Below are 23,022 nucleotides of genomic sequence, written 5' to 3' on the forward strand. Positions count from 1 at the left end.
TGCTAATTAAATACCTGAGGCAGCCAGATTATTTTCTGCTTCACTGTAGGCAACAGAATATGTGCAAAACCAAACAAGCTTACTAGATATGATTTCATGTTTCTAATAGGGCTTGCCTAAATTCCTTTTTGTTGAAACAATCACTATTCCTTGCCACAAAAAGCCAAGAAAAACAAATAGAATAAAAGGGATTTGGCTAAATCACACATAGAAATTATAATCTTAAAGCAAGGGCAATCAATTACAACTGCCAGGATTCTGTAGTCATCTGTTTCAAGGAAAAGGCTTTAGGATATTAAAAAGATTAATTTTAAGGGATAATACCTGCTGCAATGTCAACTGCTTCTGAATAATACCACATTCATTTTATGTTAATACTTCACAGTGAAATAAAATATAATGGCACTGTTAATCTTCTCAGTAAACTAGGTATGAACAGATATGCTTCAGCCACTCTGCTATAGTAGCACTTTGGTAGCATTTGAAGATTATAAGTCAGTGTAAACTCATTGATTAATTAATCCTGTACAGAGAAGTTATCATCTTGTACAGGCATGTCAAACTTGCAACGTCACGAGATGTCGCACGACATATCGCGACTTTTTCCCCATTGCCAGCAATGGGGTGGGCGTGGTTTCAGTATGATGCATCCGGCCTGTGGGCCGGCAGTTTGACATGCCTGATCTAGTAGAAAACCAGACAACAAAACAATGAGTTATTCTGAAGGAAAAAGTGTTTTTTTCCTGTAAAAGGTAGCATCCTCAGCCAGATACCTTTCAGGTATTTTAGAATGCCACCATCTTTGCTAAAAATACAATGAATATTGAAGTGCATTTCATCTCAAATAAATAAAGTTAGGGGAGTTCACACCATGGTAGTTCCAAGTATGTGTTACCTGTGCATGTGTGTGTATATGTTATTCAATGCTGATTACCACTAGAACTATTTTATATATATATATATATATATATATATATATATATATATATATATATATATTCAATAATGATGGTGAAAATGCGACTCCCGGGCATAATTATAAATGGAATGAATAAAGCGCGTTCACCAGGAGAGTTTAAAGTTAAAATACTTCAATTAAATACTTCAATTATATTAAAAGGTTGCCAAGCTTTCGTTGGGATTACTATATTAAAAGGTTGCCAAGCTTTCGTTGGCAACGAAAGCTTGGCAACCTTTTAATATAGTAAAATACTTTAATTGAAGTATTTTAACTTTAAACTCTCCTGGTGAACGCGCTTTATTCATTCCATTTATATATATATATATATATATATATATATATATATATATATATATATATATATATATTCTGAGGTTTTCGCGGGTGTTTGTATGTAGGTCTTTGGTCATTCGGGTTTTCTCCCATGTCAAATTGGAAGTGTCTTGGCGATGTTTCGACGAAGCATAAAGCCGAAAACACCAGCCTGAAGATGACGAATGAGACTTCGTTGAAACGTCGCTAAGACACTTCCAATTTGACGTGGGAGAAAACCCGAATGACCAAAGACTTACATACATACATACATACATACATACATATATAAACTTTGCTTTCACATACAGTAATTTGGAAATGATTAAGACCCTCACATGATAATAATTTATTGAGAGATTTTAAAAAAATATTGCTGGTAAATTAAAAGGAAGGGAAAGAGGGAGAGAAGCAGGAAAGAAAGAAATGCAGCGATATTCCTCCCCAAAATAAAATTTATCAAATTGTTCAGAACTGGACAAAAACAAGCAATTGGTCCTTTTCATTTGTTATTTGGAATTACCAGATTATTTTAGGCAGTAATGTTGCTTATTGCTACTTTATAATTTGTACATAATTTTACTTATTTTGCTTACTGAAAAGAAAAGAACATGCTTACTTGTTTCTGAAAACCATTTCTTAGGCAAGAATGTATTAATATTTTATGTCATCAGCAAAATACAGACATGGCATAGATAACTTGGAACATTTTTATATAAAATTTTATGAAGAACCAAAGTTGGAGTCAATAAATCAACATCTTACAATGAAAATGTTCCAAGTCTACTAATATTTTATACGGCTTGCAAATACATTCAATTTTTTCTTCTTTTCTTAACTGCATGTATTTTGTAATCACCCATAGCTGAGGCAAATACTTAAATATGCACTTTCTTTTTATATGCTAGCCTCTACCGAACATGGGAATGACAAGGAAGAACAACAAAAAAAGAATATTTTAAAAACTCTGGATTATTTTCTTATCTCACACTGATAGTCAGGCCCAAGTAACAAGTGTAAATCTAATATGGAGCCTTTACTGAGTAACTTTAGACAATTCCTAATGACTAGCTTGCTTTTGCAAATGTTTAATCAATGCACAGGGAGGTTAAGTGAATCATTGAGCAAGATCACATATCCTTTAGTTGCTGAAATAAGCTGCAGGCCTGGCTCCTTTTTAGCTTTCCTTGAAAGTCTCCAAACATATAATCAGAGTAAATAGGTGCAAACCTACCACTCGTCAATAGTATCAGACTGCTGGATACTTAAAAACCTTTCTCAACACTCTTGTATGCTAATATATATGAAAGGATATTTAAAATAAAAGGGAATTTACTGATGCAGTTCCCCTGGTGTTTCTTATATATGTTTGTTTGGGATTTTATGGTTTTAACTGTATACTGAATTCGTTTTGTGTTGTTCAATAAATCTGCAAAGCAAATAAATATAGACTAAATAGGCTTTAAAGCTATATTTATGTAAATTTCCCAAAAAAATTCCCTTCTAGTCATGGGACTTGGTTTTTGTACATGATAACTTGGCAAGATTGTTGTATGCACAAAGATGGAAAGATGTGGCAATACCCACAATTACAGAGTGATTGGTGAAAATAATGGAATTTTCTGGCCAAATTTACTTCTTGATTACAGAAAAGACAATATCTTACTGGAAACTCTTTATGGACTTTTGGTGTAAAAGAAAAAATGAACTTGTGATTTAAGGCAGAGGTCCCCAACCTTTTGAGCACCAGGGACTGGTTCCATGGAGAGAGGTTTTTCCATGGACCAGATGGTGTGTGGTTTTGTGTGCTGCCTGCATCCCACGGATGGGGCTTTGCTTGTTTGTGCAGACCGGTTGCTGGCATGCCGCAGCCCAGTACTGGTCCACGGACCAGGGGGTGGGGACCCCTGATTTAAGGAAATGATGATTAGATAGGATAGATTATAAGTTATGCTTTAATTTTAGAAAAAAGAAGAAAGTTATGCTTTAATTTTAGAAAAAAAGGTAAATTTAAAATTGTGTTTATAACTGCTATAAATAAGAATGGAAGTCACTTCTTTTTATATTTTTCTTTATTTTACTTTTTTCCTTTCCTGCACTTATATCTATTTTCTTTTTTCTTACTTGCAGGTATTGGTATTAATCTGTATTGGTACTGGTATTAATCTGTATTAATTGCAGGTATTGGTATTGGTATTAATCTGTATTAATTGCAGGTATTGGTATTAATCTGTATTTTTTATCTTTCACTCACATGTGTTCCAGACAGCTGCTCCTTGCAAGGAGACCACAGGACAGTGATTTTGATAGGTCTGAACACTGGGGAGAGAAAGATTGGCTGTCTTGCTTGCAACCAAAGTAGAGCCTTAGTAGACACTAAATAGAGCCTTAGTAGACACTAAGTAGAGCCTTAGTAGACACTAAGTAGAGCCTTAGTAGACACTAAGTTCACATACCTTACTTTCTAAACACTTGTGGAATTTTAATTAATTTTAAGTTATCAGAGACCTTCAGAATGACAAGTTGGAATGGCCAGGTGAGTCTGCCTTCAATCATGAATGGAAGAAAGTTTTAATCATAACCTTAGAATTTAAAGAATCTGAAATACCGGTAAATAGGAAAAAGCTAAATAAGATTTTGATCTTAGAAATGTATAGACAGATTAAGGGTCTGGATAAATTTAGAATATTAAAATATGTTTCCAGGGAAAAGATGGGAAATAGATACGATGGAAATAAAGTATATGATACATAAAATAAAATTACACATGTCAATAAATAAATATTATAGATGACTCTTTCTTTGTGTTCACAGCAATATGGAACAATGTAGAAGCACGTGACTCCCAATTGAGATATGATGCAAATTAGATCTTAAATTATGTAATTTATGCACATGTATTTGTTAAATAGCAATCCTTGAGGAGCTGAACAATAATGTGATAAGTGGGGGTTGGAATGAAATGTTTGGGGTTTTGTCCCTGCCATGGAATGAATCAAAATTATCTGTCAGAAGCTGCCATTTACCTTTTAGAGGAAGTCTGTTATGAAAGCTACATTTGAGGTACATAGGATAGCATCTAAGTTGCTTATTAGGGAACTAAATAAATTACACTTTCATAATGCCAAGTTTACTTTTATTTATTTATTATGTATTTATATCCTGCCTTTATTGTTTTTGTAAATAATTCAAAGGGGCAAACATACCTAATACTCCTTTCCTCCACCTATTTTCCCCATAACAACCCCATGAGGCAAATTGGGCTGAGAGAGAGTGACTGGCCCAAGGTCACTCAGCTGGCTTTTATGGCTAAGGCGGGACCTGAATGCATGGTCTCTTGCTTTGTAGCCTGGTGCTTTAACCATTAGACCAAACTGAGTCAATACTTATGGTGTTTACAAAAATCATGAATGTTGACTCCATGCACAGAGTTAATGCCATGATTAGTTCTGTCCTGTCAAGAGAACTAATTAAAAAAGAATGTTGATTCAATATTAAATATTGATTAAAAGTGCCTGTGTATCATAAATGCAAAATTATTATCCTTCGTTTCCTTTTCAGCCCTTCTCAGATTCAAAAAAAGTCACCTCAAGGGCAGAAGAAGGCCTTAATCAATTTTAACAAGTCTTTTTGTTCCTGTGCCATATCCTAATCCACTTTTGAAAATTCCCTCATTTTTCAAGCACATTGCCACATACTGAAAGTCTGTTTAGAAGCTTCTGCTTGAGGAACACAAGTACACAACCCCTTGGGCACACAAACAGATTTAATTCTATATCTGCATACACGACTTTTTCCCGTTTTTAATCTTGTTTTTAAACAGAAAATCAGTATTTATGTTTGTCATTCTAGAGTGATGATTTAGAATTTCTATTTAAATTTTAAATTTGTCAGCTTCCATCCCAGAGGACTCAGAAATAGGTCAGTAAATCAGGTCAAACATTCATGCCTATAACATCTCTTTTGTCTCTCCCCGTTTTTTCCACTTTTCTGGAGTATGAACAGGTTTTGATGAAGGGGATCTCTGAATATTCCTCCTGCAAGTAAGGACAGTGTGCTAATAAAAAGATGTTCTTATTTGTACAGAAGGAACACCCAACTGTGTAACTATGCTCTTATGGAGAAAAGGAGAGGGGTAGAATAAAAAGATTGTGAGCCGATATTCTTAACTGCGCTGCAGCTGGGGAGATTGGATGGATAAAAATAATGATTTAAGCTCAGAAACAAATCAGGGAAAGAAAAATTTTGCTTAGAACAAATTGAAACCTGCCCTGCTTTATGCAACAGTGTCAGGTTTTAAGTCCAGCAGTTGCATCTCTGAAATGTCATGACATCTTCGGGCTGTCACTCAGGCAGCATGTTAAGACAGGCTTTTCTACATGTTAAGCAGAGAGTATGCTTGGATAAAAAATTCAGCTGATTTTTTTTTAATTGTTGGTTCCAATTTAAATTCCAAAGTCAGCTGCTTTGGGAATGCTCCGTGTAAACTTGATTCTAACTCCTTTAGTGGAATAGATTTTCAGCATTTTACTGTCAGCAGTAGCTCCGCTCCAGCCCTACCAGTCCCAACAGCCAATATCATTCCCAGGCCTAATGATCAACACCCAACTCCCTGGCCCTTCATTCCACTTGGCCCTATTGGGCTGGGGAAGGGGACCAGGCCTATCAGCAACAGGAGAAACAAAAGAGGAAACTCCAAAGAATTTTGTCTTGGGTGGGCAAAGGCTTTCTACTTTATTTCACATTTCTACATTGCCTCTTATTTTAAGTGCCAGGAGGATCCTGCAATAAACTGATGAAAGAGATGAGATTTCCGGTAAGTAAGCATGAACAGGATTGGGGGCAGTGGAGAACTTAAAAAGGCTGGGAAGATAAAAAAGATGGGGAAAAAATGTGTTTAAGGCAATTTATCCTGCAGCAAGAATGTAAGGGGGGCAAGCAGATCAGAAGGGAGACAGAACTAAGGAGGAACATACAGTATAGCAACATGGTGATTCCTCTCTTCCAACCACACCTCTCTCTCTTTCTCTCTTTATATAGGCAGCAAATCCCACATGGATTATGGTATCTAATTGAGTAATGAAATGTTTGCAAGTAAACAACAAGGTTTAGAGGGCACCAAGAATTTTGCCATTCCAATGCTAGTTATAAAGCCCTTTATAGCGGGGGTCCCCAACCCGCGGTCCAGGACCGGTACCGGACTGCGGTATGCCATCAACCAGTCCACACAAACAAGCAAAGCCCCATCTGTGGGATGCAGGCAGCACACACAACCATGCACTCTCCAGTCCATGGAAAAACCTTTCTCCACGGAACTGGTCCCTGAGCACCCCTGCTTTATAGCATAGGTACTGGTTATAGATTTTAAAAAAGAATACAAACAAAATTTTGAAACAGAGAATTTTGGGGCTAAAACAAGCAAACCACCTGAGATCATACAGGAAAGCTAGTAAATCTTGGTACAGGTGCTTTCCATCAATGACACTGCTACATAAATAGAAATTTAAGATTTAAATCTCTTAAATTTAAATCTCTTAAGATTGAGCCCTGTTAAAAGATTGGATTACTGCCTTGTCGTGGCGAAGGGGCTTGTGTAACTCAATGAAGCTATAAGCTATGCCGTGCAGGGCCACCCAAGACGGACAGGTTATAGCAGAGAGTTCTGACAAAATGTGATCCACTGGAGAAGGAAATGGCAAACCACTCCAGTATCTTTGCCATGAAAACCCCATGGACAGTACTAAAAGGCAAAAAGATATGACGCTGGAAGATGAGCCCCTCAGGTCAGAAGGTGTCCAATATGCTACTGGGGAAGAGCAGAGGGATAGTACTAGTAGCGCCAGAAAGAATGAAGCGACTGGGCCAAAGCCGAAAGCACGCTCAGCTGTGGATATATCTGGTGGTGAAAGGAAAGTCCGATGCTGTAAAGATTTTTTCTCCATAGGAACCTGGAATGTAAGATCCATGAATCAAGGCAAGCTAGACGTAGTCAAAAAAGAGATGACAAGACTGAACATCGACATTTTAGAAATCAGTGAACTAAAATGAACAGGAATGGGTGAATTTAACTCAGATGAATATCAGGTATACTATTGTGGGCAAGAATCCCTCAGAAGAAATGGAGTAGCCTTCATAGTCAATAAAAGAATAGGAAAAGCAATACTGGGATACAATCCCCAAAATGACAGAATGATCTCAATTCGAATCCAAGGCAAACCATTCAATATCACAGTAGTCCAAATCTATGCCCCAACCACTGGTGCTGAAGAGGATGAAATTGACCAGTTCTATGAAGCCCTACAGCACTTTATAGAATTAATACCAAAAAATGATGTCCTTATCATCATGGGGGATTGAAATGCTAAGGTAGGAAGCCAAAAGATAACCGGAATAATAGGCAAGTTTGGCCTTGGTGTACAAAATGAAGCAGGGCACAGGCTGATAGAATTTTGTCAAGAGAATACGACGATCATAACAAACACTCTTTTTCAACAACCCAAGAGACGGCTCTACACATGGACATCACCAGACGGTCAACACAGAAATCAGATTGACTATGTGCTCTGCAGCCAAAGATGGAGAAGCTCTATACAGTCAGTAAAAACAAGATCAGGAGCTGACTGTGGCTCAGATCATGAGCTTCTCGTTGCAAAATTTAGGCTTAAATTGAAGAAAGTAGGGAAAAGCACTAGGCCACTCAGGTATATAATAATAATAATAATAATAGTAGTAGTAGTAAAGTTGGAAGGGACCTTGGAGGTCATCTAGTCCAACCCCCTGCTCGGGCAGGAAACCCTACACCATTTCGGACAAGTGGCTGTCCAGTCTCTTCTTAAAAACTTCCAGTGTTGGAGCATTTACTGCTTCTGGAGGCAAGCTGTTCCACTGATTAATTGTTCTCACTTTCAGGAAGTTTCTCCTTAGTTCTAGGTTGCTTCTCTCCTTGATTAATTTCCACCCGTTGCTTCTTGTCCTGCCTTCAGGTGCTTTGGAAAATAGCTTGAATTCCCTCTTCTTTATGGCAGCCCCTGAGATATTGGAATACTGCTATCATGTCCCCCCTTGTCCTTCTCTTCGTTAAACTAGACATACCCAATTCTAGCAACCGTTCCTTATATGTTTTAGCCTCCAGTCCCCTAATCATCTTTGTTGCTCTTCTCTGTACTCTTTCTAGAGTCTCAACATCTTTTTTACATCGTGGTGACCAAAACTGGATGCAGTATTCCAAGTGTGGCCTTACCAAGGCATTGAAGAGTGGTATTAATACTTCACGTGATCTTGATTCTATCCCTCTGTTAATGCAGCCTAGCACTGTGTTGGCCTTTTTGGCAGCTGCAGCACACTGCTGGCTCATATTTAAGTGATTGTCTACTAGGACTCCGAGGTCCCTCTCACAGTTACTACTATTGAGCATGGTATGAACTAAATCATATTCCTAATGAATATACAGTAGAAGTGACAAATAGATTTAAGGAATTAGATCTGTTAGACAGAGTGCCTGAAGAACTATGGATGGAAGTTCACAACATTGTACAAGAGGTAGCAACTAAAACCATCCCAAAGAAAAAGAAATGCAAGAAAGCAAAATGGCTGTCTGAGGAAGCTTTGCAAATAGCTGAGGAAAGAAGGGAAGCGAAAGGCAAAGGAGAAAGAGAAAGATACACCCAATTGAATGCAGAATTCCAGAGAATAGCTAGAAGAGATAAGAATGCCTTCTTAAATGAACAGTGCAAAGAAATAGAAGAAAACAACAGAATAGGGAGGACCAGAGATCTCTTCAAGAAAATTGGAGATATGAAGGGAACGTTTCATGCAAAGATGGGCATGATAAAGGACCAAAATGGCAGAGACCTAACAGAGGCAGAAGAGATTAAGAAGAGATGGCAAAACTACACAGAAGAACTATACAAGAATGAGCTTAACATCCCAGATAACCACAATGAGATGGTCACTGACCTCGAACCAGACATCCTAGAATGTGAAGTGAAATGGGCCTTAGAAAATCTGAGCAACAACAAAGCTAGTGGAGGTGACAGTATTCCAGCTGAGCTATTCAAAATCTTAAAAGACGATGCAGTAAAAGTGCTACACTCAATTTGCCAGCAAATTTGGAAAACTCAACAGTGGCCACAGGATTGGAAAAGGTCAGTTTACATTCCAATTCCAAAGAAAGGCAATGCCAAAGAATGTTCAAACTATCGCACCATTGCACTCATTTCACATGCTAGTAAAGTTATGCTTAAAATCCTACAAGCTAGACTCCAGCAGTATGTGGATCGAGAACTACCAGAAGTACAGGCAGGATTTCGAAGAGGCAGAGGAACTAGAGATCAAATTGCCAACATACGCTGGATCATGGAGAAAGCTAGGGAGTTCCAGAAAAACATCTACTTCTGCTTCATTGACTATGCAAAAGCCTTTGATTGTGTGGATCACAACAAATTGTGGCAAGTTCTTAAAGAGATGGGAGTACCAGACCATCTCATTTGTCTCTTGAGAAACCTATATGCGGGTCAAGAAGCAACAGTGAGAACTGGACACGGAACCACTGATTGGTTCAAAATTGGAAAAGGAGTCCGGCAAGGCTGTATACTGTCGCCCTGCCTATTTAACTTATATGCAGAGCACATCATGAGAAAGGCAGGGCTAGATGAAACAAAAGTTGGAATTAAGATTGCCGGGAGAAATATCAACAACCTAAGATATGCAGATGATACCACTCTAATGGCAGAAAGTGAAGAGGAACTAAAGAGCCTCTTGATGCGGGTGAAGAAGGAGAGTGCAAAAGTTGGCTTGAAACTCAACATTAAGAAAACCAAAATCATGGCATCCGGCCCTCTCAATTCCTGGCAAATAGATGGGGAAGAAATGGAGGTAGTGACAGATTTTATTTTTCTGGGCTCCAAGATCACCTCAGATGGGGACTGCAGCCAAGAAATTAAAAGACGCTTGCTCCTGGGGAGGAAAGCTATGGCAAATCTAGACAGCATACTAAAAAGCAGAGACATCACCCTGCCAACAAAAGTGCGTATAGTCCAGGCCATGGTTTTCCCAGTTGCAATGTATGGCTGTGAAAGTTGGACCATAAGAAAGGCTGAGCGCCAAAGAATTGAGGCCTTTGAACTATGGTGCTGGAGAAGACTCCTGCGAGTCCCTTGGACTGCAGGGTGTTCAAACCGGTCAGTCCTAGAGGAGATCAACCCCGACTGCTCTTTAGAGGGCCAGATCCTGAAGTTGAAACTCAAATACTTTGGCCACCTAATGAGAAGGAAGTACTCACTGGAGAAGGGCCTGATGCTGGGAAAGATTGAGGGCAATAGAAGAAGGGGACGACAGAGAATGGGATGGCTGGATGGAGTCACTGAAGCAGTGGGTGTGAGCTTGGATGGACTCCAGAGGATGGTGGAGGACAGGAAGACCTGGAGGAACATTGTCCATGGGGTTGCGGTGGGTCGGACACGACTTCGCAATTAACAACAACAACAACAAAAGATTGACTCCTTGATTCTACAGTAATTTATTTCCTTTTTATTAACTTTTTTATAAAAGCAAAATGCTTATCCAAGTCTGGCCTTTTGCTCTCCTGTTCTTAACTTCTGATTGCTTGTTGAATTTCTAAAGAGAGAGAACAGTCTTGGAGAAATCCAGACAGAAACTGTAGGAGCCTTGGTGACGCAGTGGTTAGAATGTAATATTGCAGGCTAAGTCTGCCCACTGCCAGGAGTTCGATCCTGACCGGCTCAAGGTTGACTTAGCCTTCCATTCTTCTGAGGCCAGTAAAATGAGGACCCAGACTATTAGGGGTAATATGCTGACATTTGTAAACCACTCAGAAAGTGTGAAAAGCACTATGGAGTGGCATATAAGTCTAAGTGCTATTGCTACTGCTATCACGCACATGTAACAACTCTGAAGTAGTTGCTTCAGTAGCTTCTTAATAAACTTGAAAAAGTGTATGGTAGCTTTCATTGGAGCCAAACACCTATGCTTTTATGTTTCCAAAAGTCAGGTTTTACATTTAAATGTTAATGCATTTGACTTCACATATCAGAAGATTGGTGAATGCTGCATGAAAAACAAACTGATTTAGCTACTGATTTTAAAACAAAAATAAAATTAGGATTCCTTGTTATAATTTGGTCCATTATAATTAAAAAAAAATCTAACTTCCGCCATCATATGTGTAAGCAGCCCAAGTTTAACGTTATTTTTTTAAATAAAAGTTTTCAAAGCTATTCAAATAATTTATGCTTGCAAAATGTCTTACATCTGAAAACAGATAATATGTAGCTAATGGACATACAATTTCATTTACCAAAAGTTCTAAGTTAATTCCAGTTCCTCTTACCACCTAGCTGCCAAGCTTAAATTTTTCCAATCAATTTATGACAAATCTGGCTAATTGCATCTGGCCCAAATCTCAATTATCTATTCTCTATATCACAGGTGTCAAACTCGATTGCGTCACGTGACGTATCATGATGTTTTTTGCCTTTGCAGAGCCGGGGTGGGTGTGGTCTGCACATAACGCATCCGGCCCGTGGGCCACCAGTTTGACACCCCTGCTCTATATGAATGATTTAAGGTAAGTTTTTTTCTCACCCCAGGCAGAAAACAGAGAATTTCCTTTCAAAACTTGTACTAACTGATTATTTTAATAAAAATAGCTCTATTTGTTCTTTACTCAAAATAAAAAATCCTCTTTATTTCTGTTCCATAATTAAATGCTTCCAAAATGTCAGGGACTGGGGCAGAAAAGGGATCTTTCAGAAAAAGAAAGAAAAGGTGAAAACAGTGACCTTGGCACAGAAATTTGTCTAGTGACTTGAACAGTGAAATTGGAAACCAACCATTCTGAATCATTAATGAATTACAACTAGGTACTTTGAACTTAATTTGTCTTTAAAAAAGGAAAATGCAAGTTCTCTTAGAATTCTTTCAAAATATCGGTATGCATGCCTTTCTTAACTCAGACCATCTTTATTCAACATTCTAAAGGTTGGGTTTTTTTTTTTTTTTGATTGTACTGTTCAGTGTAACTACTCTGAAATCGCTTATTTTTTTTATCTATGAAAACCATTTACAACCATGTCAGCAATAATGGCTGAATAAAGGGAATAAAGGGTTTTCCCCAAGGACAGTGTTATATTTATTATGGGCAATTTATAACTGTATTATATCAAAATACTATGAGCCATTTACGTTTAACATTAAATTGCTTGGATCTTTTAATTCACTGTAAAAATATGTCTTTATAAAAGGAAGCTGAAGAACTTGAGCTAAAGTTTCTAGAAAAACAGGGACCACCCCTTGAGTATCAGGGCCAGCTCTTACTCTGGTGTGGGGTCACTTCAGAGGACACTCAGATGGCAGCAAGGCTAGAGAGCATTTGAAGCAGCTGGGAACATTAGGATGTGGGGCCTGATCCAGGACGATCTCTCAGCACTAAGACTCGTAGGGCTGAGTGAAAAGCAGAAGGAAGACTAAGGGAAAGGCATTCCTTGCAGTGATTGTATGTACCTGGTGTGCGTGTGGGGGGGGGCTGTTTTAGAGCCACTCCTAGCAAACAAACTCTTGTTGGGAACAATTGCTCTGTTTGCCGGAATCTCTGCCTCTTTGCACCTTGAAGTCTTGTATATTGAAACTGTTCCTTTGAATCTGGACCAGCCGACAACCTACCCATCCTACTGAGATCTTTGGACCATAGCTCTAAAATGCTTCTGCCAATTGCTTCAGACCTAATTATTGAAAACTTCCCTACAGAGAAATTTTTAGAGTTGGGACTGTTCAAAACTTATGCATGCAACTGCATACACATCTTGCCTGCCACTACTTATAGTTACCCTGAGTAAAAGCCTTTGCAAATGAACATGCGTAAGTGTGTCCATGTGTACGCATCTAAGATAGGCCAATGGTGTCCATATTAGAAAGGAAATATGTATGATGCCCACCAAGCACTGTTTTCAATGGAATGATAGCACATGAAGGATTAAAACTTGCTTTCATAGGGGACGGAAACTTTTACTGTGTTATGGGATTATTATGGAATGCAAGATGCTATAAATGTAGCATGGCATTAAAAGTAATTGGGTAAAAGACTTAGCATTTTCTCTACCATCCAGAAAAAACACTATGACTGACTCATTGGTACATCATCAATATTTTACTAAATAGAGGCTGTCTATATTCATTTAACCTCTGCTCTAAGGAGAATGTATTGCTATTGACAGCAGTGAGTATTTCTTACTATACATGGTGTTCAATTCCTGCCTTCTTATAGTAATATGAAACTACTAGCTTGCACTGTAACTTCTCTTAATGAATCATGGCCTTCTTTGCAACAGTTAGAAAGCAAAAAATATTTTGAAGTATAACACAGATTGCAGCTAGAAATGAATACAAATTACTTAACTGTGTACAGTTAAAATAATGAAAATACTTTTGTGTTTTGAATTCAATTCAATAATAGCTATGGTTTCTGAAAAAAAATATATGTTTTTCATTGGATACTAGTAAATGCTAAGAAAAAGTCACAAATTATACGTAACTATAAAAATAACTGGTGAAAATATGGTATATGAGCTGATAATTGGGTCAGGTGGCTGGAAGAGGCCAATCTTGGGCCAGGAATAAAAAGATGGAGGATGGGAAAATAGAAGAAATGATTTTACAATAAGCATAGTTGAAAGGGAAGTTTAATTTTGCCTTCAGTGCTGACTGTCGTAAATGTACATATGTGCATACTACAACATGTAGCAATGATAACATAGCTCATATGTGGGAAGAGCTAAAGAAATCCCTGGCAAATGTAGTCCTTTACTGTATCTTTTTTACATTTCTTGGTAAAAATGCAGATCTGTGTTATCACATTGATCAAATTATTATTTAAAACATCATTCCAGCACTTTGCTGTAGCAATGATTACCTTTTAGAAAAATAATTTTCTTCCCTTCTCTTCCCATTTCCTTGAAATAGAAGATACCAAAAGAGGCAAAGAAACGGCAGTTATGATCGCTTTTGCTCTTTTTTTTTGTGAAAAATCTCCACATTTTTCATTTAGTGTTCTCTTAGCCCCCCCCCTTTCTTTTTTGAGAAACTGCTGTTTCCTTGATCCTCGTGGAATTTTTTTGAAGCTGAAATACATGTTAAGCTTCTAATGCAGAATTTGGAATTCTGTATTAAATCAAGAATGTTCCTAATACATTTATTAGCAAAACTTCCTAAGAAAGAATCTCTAATTTGGGGTAATGAAGAGTCCCTAACCTCTGTACATGTATGCTACTTTTGGTGTTTTTTTCTCTGCAGAGATAAACTCAATTTCTGAAATAAAGTGAATAAAATAGAACATGGAAATTGTGTACTTTCTACCATTTATTATGGCATCAAAGAGTATAAGATAATGCTGAAAAGTATAATGCTAAGTTAACCTATTTTTAAGGTCTGGAAAATCCTAAAAATATTTGCATATTTATTTCACTTGAAAGCCAACACCAACATGTCTTCAATAAGCATCGTAGTAGCTTCCCCACCTTGTATTTGAATTGGAAGTTTGGTTATTGTAGTACTGACACATCTGGGAAGCACCGGTTCCATCATATTATGTAAACAAATGTGGTGTTCCTACACGTAAAAACCATTCCCAGTCATTCTAATGCCAAGATTAGACATTTGAAGAATTAAATGTATGCATAAATACATCTTTTCCTATTAATCTGCATGTCCAGACTCTGGAAGATGCACGCACTCTTGAAATTCAGAATGCTATATATTTTATTAAAACAAAATCAATAATGAGGGATATCAATCAAATTATCCCTATTTATTGAATAAATGTACCAGTAATTTCACATAGTTGATTTTCGGGATCTAAAAGGACATAAAACTATTAGGTTTTTTTTATCTATTATCATTGTACTTTATTCTCAGAAATATTTGTGATACCCTTTGCTTCCAAAAAGAGTCCTAGAAATAAAAAAGCTCAAAAGCAATCAGTCAAGGAATTTTATCAGATTTGCTTACCAACTATCTAGAAAGTAGAGAATACTCCAAACTACAAATATATTAATTACATGAGCTATGTTTAAGCATTTACCTATACGTATAAAGGACTCGGTCCAATCTTCATGCATTCAAATGGGTGATCTAAAAGGGAAGTATTCTCAGACTGATTAGAAGACAAATATAGCTCTCCATATGATCCAGGATATTTTAAAGCATTCTCTACAATTGGGTGCCTTCAAGTCAGTACTGACTCTCAGTGAATGCCTGGACTAGTCTATACAGTTTACTTGGCAACATTTCAGAAGTACTTTGCCATTGCCCCTTTCCTAGAGCTAAGAGAGAGTGACTGGCCCAAGATATCCCAGCCAGCTTCAGATCCAAGGGATTATAGTTTCCTGGTTGCCTTAGCTGTTGTCCCAAATGACTCTCTTCTATTTTCTAAAAAGTTTATCTTAAATAGGTTTTACACCCTGAACAAGAAATAAATATTCCCAAACTAGATAACGTGTCTTTCTTATAAATTAACCCACAACTCTACATTTTTGTTAACTTGAAACACTTTCTTCTTCATCATCATCATCATACATTAATGCATATCATGTACTAATATATAACCCATATTTTTTAAAACTTTAAAACTATAAACATAGGATAAAACATTTCTAAATTACATTCGAGAGAGAGAGAGAAATTTTATTTTCAGTCATTTTTTAAAACTAATTAAGAAATAGAAAATAGAAAATCTGGGAAATACAACTTCTTAAAAAATCTTTTCCTTCTATGTAACTATTATCACCTCTGACTTGTACTGACCTTAGAATTAGACAAAAAAAGGGAATCATGACATACAAAAATCTTTATCTAAAAAAATGGGAGTTTATATTAAGATGTAGGAATGTTTTTCCTTTATATTTTTATATTCATATCAGAGAAAACCCTTAAAAAAGTATTACATATAACCTAATAAATATGATTATATAACTAGAGCTATTCAATTCCTTGGTAAAAGGTACTTTGGAATAAGTGAGCACACATACCAAGCACCTCTTTTCATATTGTTAAAGCAGCCATGTCTTCTTCCAGGACATGAGGCTGTTCTGAAAACTGCTCTAAAGCAACTTCACAAACAGCCATTCAAGCCTGGAAAAAAGATAGGGATGCTTTAAGGATCTGAAAAGACCCTTTTTTTATGTGTTCCCATACATTCAAAACCCTTCTGAAACAACCTTGCTTACTGGAAATGTTGAAATGAAAGCAGTATACATGGAAATGCATAATCATTTTTATTAAGAAAAAGATACAATTCACTCACCCATTTCCATCTGTTTTTCGAACATAAAGTTCTAAGAATATGTACATACACACATACAATTCCATATTCACTGAGACCAAGATCCCGTCCCTATGCAAATAAATATATTTGCAATATGTGTTTATGTGTGTGTGTATGGGGAGGGGGGGGGACAGAGAGACAGAGAGAGTCAAGGAACATTTATAAAAAGACATAGAATGGGAATGTGCTCAGGTGACATGATAATCAACAGCCTGCCTTCTGAAACATCCACTCAAACCCCTATTTCTCTTTTTATTTATTCTCAGTAACCACAATGGGCTAAAAAGTGACATGGTGTGAAATGAAACCGAAGCACTGAAGGGAAAGGAATCAGCCATGAAGAAAAATGAAAAAGGAGTAGGATTCTATGCTCTGCAAAATGCCATTTTTGCATCAGAATATTTAACATTTAGAATATTTAACCTTTAATAGTTTGTTAGCCTACATCTGCTTGACGGCCAAAATACTGTACTGTATATCTTTCTAGATGTAGTATTATGTTGTTAACTTCAACAAGCACAAATATAGTTTTACTACATACAGTATATCCTTACAAATTCCTGAAAGAATACTAATTATATAGAACAGTAGTTTTTAAACTGTTTCAGGCAAATACCTTTTTTCCTGGGCTTGAATAATGCCATTAACACAGGGAAAAAAACCCCAACTTTATTGTTTTCACAAGCATCTTAGCAACAGTATTCCCAAATTGGGTCCGCGATTTAAAAAGTAGCAATTAGCCATTACCCCAGAATATACCCCAGTTTAACATCCATTGACCTAAGCTAAAACCTTGACTTTAGAGGTGATGTCTGCAGCTTTGTCTAAAATGGTATAGGTTGGTCTAGAAGACCTCCAAGGTCCCTTCCAACTCTGTTATTATGTTCTATTCTGTTCTGTTCTCTGCACCCTCTTTCCCTAGTAATTTCTTCTCTAGTTCATGGATTAAAGTCAATTTTCACTGGACCATCTATCATGCAGGGACTGCTGCTCTGTTTCTGGGTACAACCATTTTAAGTAAAGAACTTGCATGAACAACAATGTAGATTTTCAGCTGATTTTATCACCACAGGAATGTCAGGGTAGTTTGAATCTCATTGCAGCCTTGAGAATAAAAATGCTTTTTTTTCTTTTCTTTCTTTTTTATCTAAAACTCACGTTACATATAAACACCTCATTATGATAAGAAAACTGGTGAAAGAAGGATCTAAAACAGATTCATGTATATTCTTTGCATATAAATAGATGCTACTTCCCTATCTTTACTTTTACAGTGGGAATAGTAGGCAGGGGGTTGGGTGGGGGGTTGGACTAGATGACCTACAAGGTTCCTTCCAATTCTGTATTCTACTTCCTTACATAGCAATTAAGTCTATTTTAGGAATAAACTACCTACTTTTTTGGAGGAATGTAATCATATCAGAATTATAGTCATTTAGAACTGATGATAGGACTTCATGCCCTTATCTTAAGGATCCATGGATAAAAAACCATGCTGGTTAACGCAAGGAGAAGAAACCTGGTCAATGCCAGGTCCTCTGGTTGGTCAGTGAGGAAAATATATTGAAGCAGGGGAGGTGTTGAAGAAATGTTAAGGCAAGATCCGATCTGAAATCTCCAGACTTTATATGAAAAGTTCTTCAAAAATAAAATAACTGTAATATTTCTTGCAAAATATATTAATATATATCAAGTGAGGTGGAACCTACATTGCACGTAAATTAATTTCTGTTAGAACCAATCCCATACATCAATCTACTGAAAATCAGTGAATTCAACAGAAACGATACAACAGAAATATGCTACCTATACATATTTAAACAATTTGAATAACTGTTTGAATAAGAGAACTGAAGTGTATACCTGTTATTGTCTAAATAACTATGTAAAACAGTCAGCAGAGAAACGTATGGAAAGAAGAATTAAAAGCAGTCATCTTACCTTTCATTCCAAACTTAGAGTGTCTTCCAAACTTGAGAATAATGAGCATAATAACTAAGCCGGTGCACACCAGTGCAGCAATCCCCACTACAACATACACCTAAGAATAAAACAAGCAACCATAAATCAAACTGCTCAATTTTTCAGGTTTTGCTATTCTAATAATATTAATTAGATTATTTGCTATTAATATTAATATAATATACTGGCAACATTCTTAAACATATAGTAAGGGTGCGTGGAGGGGGTTTCTTCCATTCAATCATGTCTAATTATCAGAGGCTGCCTGGACAAGTCCCTGCAGTTTTCTTGGAAAAATTTTTCAGAATTGTTTTGCCATTGCCTCCCTTCTAGGGATGAGAGAAAGTGACTGGCCCAAGGACATCCTGCTATCATTATGCCTAAGGCAGGACTAGGACTTTACATAGCTCCTCTAACTTGGCATCTTCTAAATGTGCTTGAACTACAAGTACCAGAACTCCAAGTTTACTAGTAAAATCAAAGGATAGACATCTGGAGACCGAAATCCAAGCATAATGCTGCAGAAAATTAAATGAAGGAAATGTGAACATGATTTTAAACCAGGATATGCCAACTTTTTGGTCATTTCAATTATTTCAGGGTGCACTGCAGCCTTTCAGTTAGCATTATGCTTTATTTTTACATGTTAAAGAAAACAAGTTCAAAGTGTAAATGAAAGCTACATTCTTGTGGCTTGGGAGCCATCATTTCCTAGTATCAGCTGAAATGCATGAATCAAATTATGTAAATAATGTTATGTCTAAATTTGACCAGCTTGTCCTTAAAAAATTGCTTCACATTACAAAACCACAGCTTAAAGCTCCAGGGTACATGCAAAATAGTGTCTTGTTGCAAGCTAAAATATCCTAGGCCAACTAGATTCTTACTCAGAAAGTCTATTGTGATTATAAACCAGGAAATGATGTTTATACTTACAGTGATGCTATCTTCATTGTCTTTGTTTGAGACATCCGTAGAAGTAACTTGATTACTATTATTTGTAGTGTCTTCAAAATCATTTGTTGGTGTTCCATAATCTTCTAAGAGAAAGAATATATTTATTTTCTTTCAGTATTGTAAATTTTGTGTGTGTGTGTCTGCTAAAAAAGCTAAACGCATACGATTAAAATTTGCAAAGATTTTGGAACACACTGTTCAATTCTATCTACTTATTTTCCACGTTGCTATATGACTTGTTTAGGACTGAAGGTGTGTGGAAGTCAGAATGAAGATTATGGGAAATAACAGAAGAGATATGGAGATATTTAGAGGGAGGGAGAAAAGCTACACTCATATGTACTATGAGACAGAATACTAGACAAACTGGAGATACCTGTAGAAAACTGTGGAAATATTCATGATTGCCTGAGACAACTGAAATTCCCTAGCTTTTTCTGCTGCTTCTGACCTGCTATTGTTTGTGGGTTCTATGTATATTTTTAAATCTGAAAAAGGAACCTATTTTCAAACAAAATGCAAAGATTTTAAAAGTTGTGGGAGTATTTTTAATGTAGTAAATCTGGGAATGTTTAAGATGGAATATAATAAAATCTATTAATATAATAAAAATTAAATTACTGCACAATGCAGAAACATTCCAAACCGGCAAAAAAGCTAACTTCCAGCTAACATACCATGCAATAGGAAAACAATTTAATTCGTGTAGGAATCTGAAAGGACAAAAGAATAAATTTTTTTAAAAGCTCTTCAATAATTTCCCCATTAATTTTCTTCTAAATGTCTTTAGTTGATACAGAAATGTGATGAAATAAAATTAAGACTGCACAAATGAGAACTTGAGAGAAACAAAATTCATAGATTGGTCTCTCCCTGGTGCTATGTGGGCCAGAATAGCAGTATTGTGAGAAATAATGCTGCTTTTTGAGAAATGCTAACTATTTAAGGTCGGGATTAATTATTTAATCCAATCAAAATAGGAATGGTTTTGATTCCTTCAAAATTCACTGTAATTCTGTGGTGTGACTTGGATATCAAGTAGTTGAGAAGATTGTAGTGTATGGCCCATGCAAGGTACAGTTCTTCCAAACAAAACATTTCTTAGTTCTTCCCTCAGTGTAGAGCAGGGGTCTTCAAACTTTGCCCTTTTGTGACTTGTGGACTTCTACTCCCAGAATTCCTCATGCTGGCTGAGGAATTCTGGGAGTTGAAGTCCACAAGTCATAAAAGGGGAAAGTTTGAAGACTCTTGGTATAGAGAATAAATCAACCTTCTCTAGTCTGGTGACTCCAGGTGTATTGAGTCTATACAAATCCATTGGCCATTGCAGGCTTATTTCTGCAAAGCAATATTTGCATTTTGGAGAATTTTACTTGGTAGTAAAGATTCCCAAATGTTAACATGGAGGAGGGCGAGAGAAGGATTGGTTTCCAGTATTGACTCTACTAGTTTTTTTTTTTTTAAAGTCAATCTGCTCCTGAAGGTGTTAGACAGGCGACCCTATCTGACTACACCAGGTTTTTTGAAGAGTGGAGATTGGTGAGAAGTTCCTTTTAAAAAGGAAAAGGCTTTCAGCCTAGCCTTCCAAACCTAGAAGTCAGAAATTTAGCCCATAACCTATATGTATTTTAAAATTTACAAATGAAAACACAGTTAAAGCCACTTGCAGAGTGTATTCCTGACAAGCTTAATTAGCAAGCACAATTCCTCTCAAGATTCAAGAAAGTCATAAAATTCAAAAGCAAGAGTGAGGTTATTGTCACATCAAACTTCCATTCTTTATCATTTCTTAATACAGCCCAAAATTTATGTTGCTAAGTGAGAAATTTGTTAAGTGAGTTTTGCCCCATTTTTACGACTCTTCTTGCTACATTTGGTAACTGAATCACTGCAGCAGTTAAGTAGTAACATAGTTGTTAAGTGAATCTGGCTTCCCCATTGACTTTGCTCGTCAGAAGGTGGCAAAAGGTGATCACATGACCCTGGAACACTGCAATTGTCATAAATGTGAGTCCTGAATTTTGATCACATGATTATAGGGAAGCTGCATTGATCATAAGTGTGAAAAATGATCATAAGTCACTTTTTTCAGTGCCATTGTAACTGAACAATCACTAAACAAACTGTTGTAAGTCAACAACTACTTGTGTATAAGTTTTCTCCAAATAAGTGTCTTCTTAGAAATTACAGGAGTTATAAATGAATGGCACAAGTAGGAAATGGTTACATTACTTTATACGAACCTAAAATATGAAGGGCAAACAGAAATATCTGATCATATGGATTGAGCCAATTTTGAAAACTAAAAATAAATAATCATAATGTTCAATGTAATTATATAAACTTTTAAAGGAATATTTAGTTTCCCGTTGTATCAAGTGGTATCATGCAAAATGTTTTCTGTTAATGCATTGAAAATTATACAGCTTGAATTCACTCTTTTATATAATTTTAATGACTTTTGGGGTGGGAGACAATGATGTTTCCAGATCTAAGACTAAAAATTGAGCAAGCAATAATAATAATTTTACTCGTACAGATTCTTTGTCTTATTATTAGAGAATCACTTTAAGTAATGTCATTCTTCTCCCAAAGTATATAAAACGTTTTGACTTTTCTGAAATATCTTGTTCCCTATCATTTATCTTTTAGCAAGTTGATTTGTGTGGCTGGCAATTATTTTAATATTACATTTGACAGCCTGGGGAGAGGGTGGGAAGGAGGAAGAAAAAGAAGTCGGTGAAACTAACTGAGCTGCTATCTAAATCAGGATTAAGTGTGATATTAGCCCTCTATAAGCTCACCCACTCTCACTTTTCATCTCCTCTTCTAAGATGAGAACTTTAGATTTCAGTTTCTTTCCTAATTTTTGTATAAACAATCTGAAAACATGTTTCGCCATACTAAATAACATAAAAATACCAAGTATATAGAAATATAAAATCTTGGATAGTATTTTAATGTGCATTGCTTCTATAATCTATTTTAATTATTAAAGGAACTTATAAACTGCCCCAAATATGACATTTCCTGGGCTGTTAAAATATTTAAAACCATAAAGATTCAGAGCTAAAGAACCAAAACAGTGTATATTTTGTTTTCTCTTGTTTAAATTAGAATTTTAGCACTGAATTTAATGAAGTTTTGCCATCTTAAAGGATAATTACTTATTGATCAAATTTACAATCCACTAGAATAAAAAAAAATATTCAGTTGCTTCACGGGAGGAAAGAAAATGCAACTGTTTCCTGGATTTGTCCAACATTTGTTGTCTAGGGAGTCCAATATGCACGAAATCCCTTCACATACCTAGTGCCACCACAACTCCATTGTGTGATGATTGCAAAATGCGCCCAGCCAAGGGGGAAAAGGGGTTTTCTGATGCTGTGCTATGAAGATAATTGTAAGAGAGAGCAATGGTTGATATAAATGCAATGCTGCTAGGCTTAATTGGGGAGAATGTATTAAAGGTCTTACTAAAATCTATTTCAGATGA

At 36.3% G+C, this 23,022-nt stretch overlaps 1 protein-coding gene across 11 annotated transcripts in view; it reads right to left on the reverse strand.

Annotated features, from left to right (window-relative positions):
* NTRK2 (neurotrophic receptor tyrosine kinase 2) overlaps positions 1-23,022 on the reverse strand; it is a 193,283-nt gene that overhangs the window by 110,522 nt on the left and 59,739 nt on the right. For 7 of the 11 annotated variants that reach the window (XM_039323504.1, XM_039323506.1, XM_039323499.1 and 4 more), the window contains 2 exons: positions 19,506-19,609; positions 18,549-18,648 (listed from right to left, as the gene is read on the reverse strand). In XM_039323504.1, the coding sequence (XP_039179438.1) occupies positions 18,549-18,648; positions 19,506-19,609 (204 nt within the window). The remainder of the gene's footprint in view (positions 1-18,548; positions 18,649-19,505; positions 19,610-23,022) is intronic. The other 4 variants (XM_039323508.1, XM_039323501.1, XM_039323507.1 and 1 more) reach the window with 1 other exon arrangement.

Source organism: Crotalus tigris, unplaced genomic scaffold, assembly GCF_016545835.1.
Source record: "Crotalus tigris isolate CLP2741 ecotype Arizona unplaced genomic scaffold, ASM1654583v1 scf7180000024276.985868, whole genome shotgun sequence".
Classification (NCBI taxonomy): Eukaryota; Metazoa; Chordata; class Lepidosauria; order Squamata; family Viperidae; genus Crotalus; species Crotalus tigris.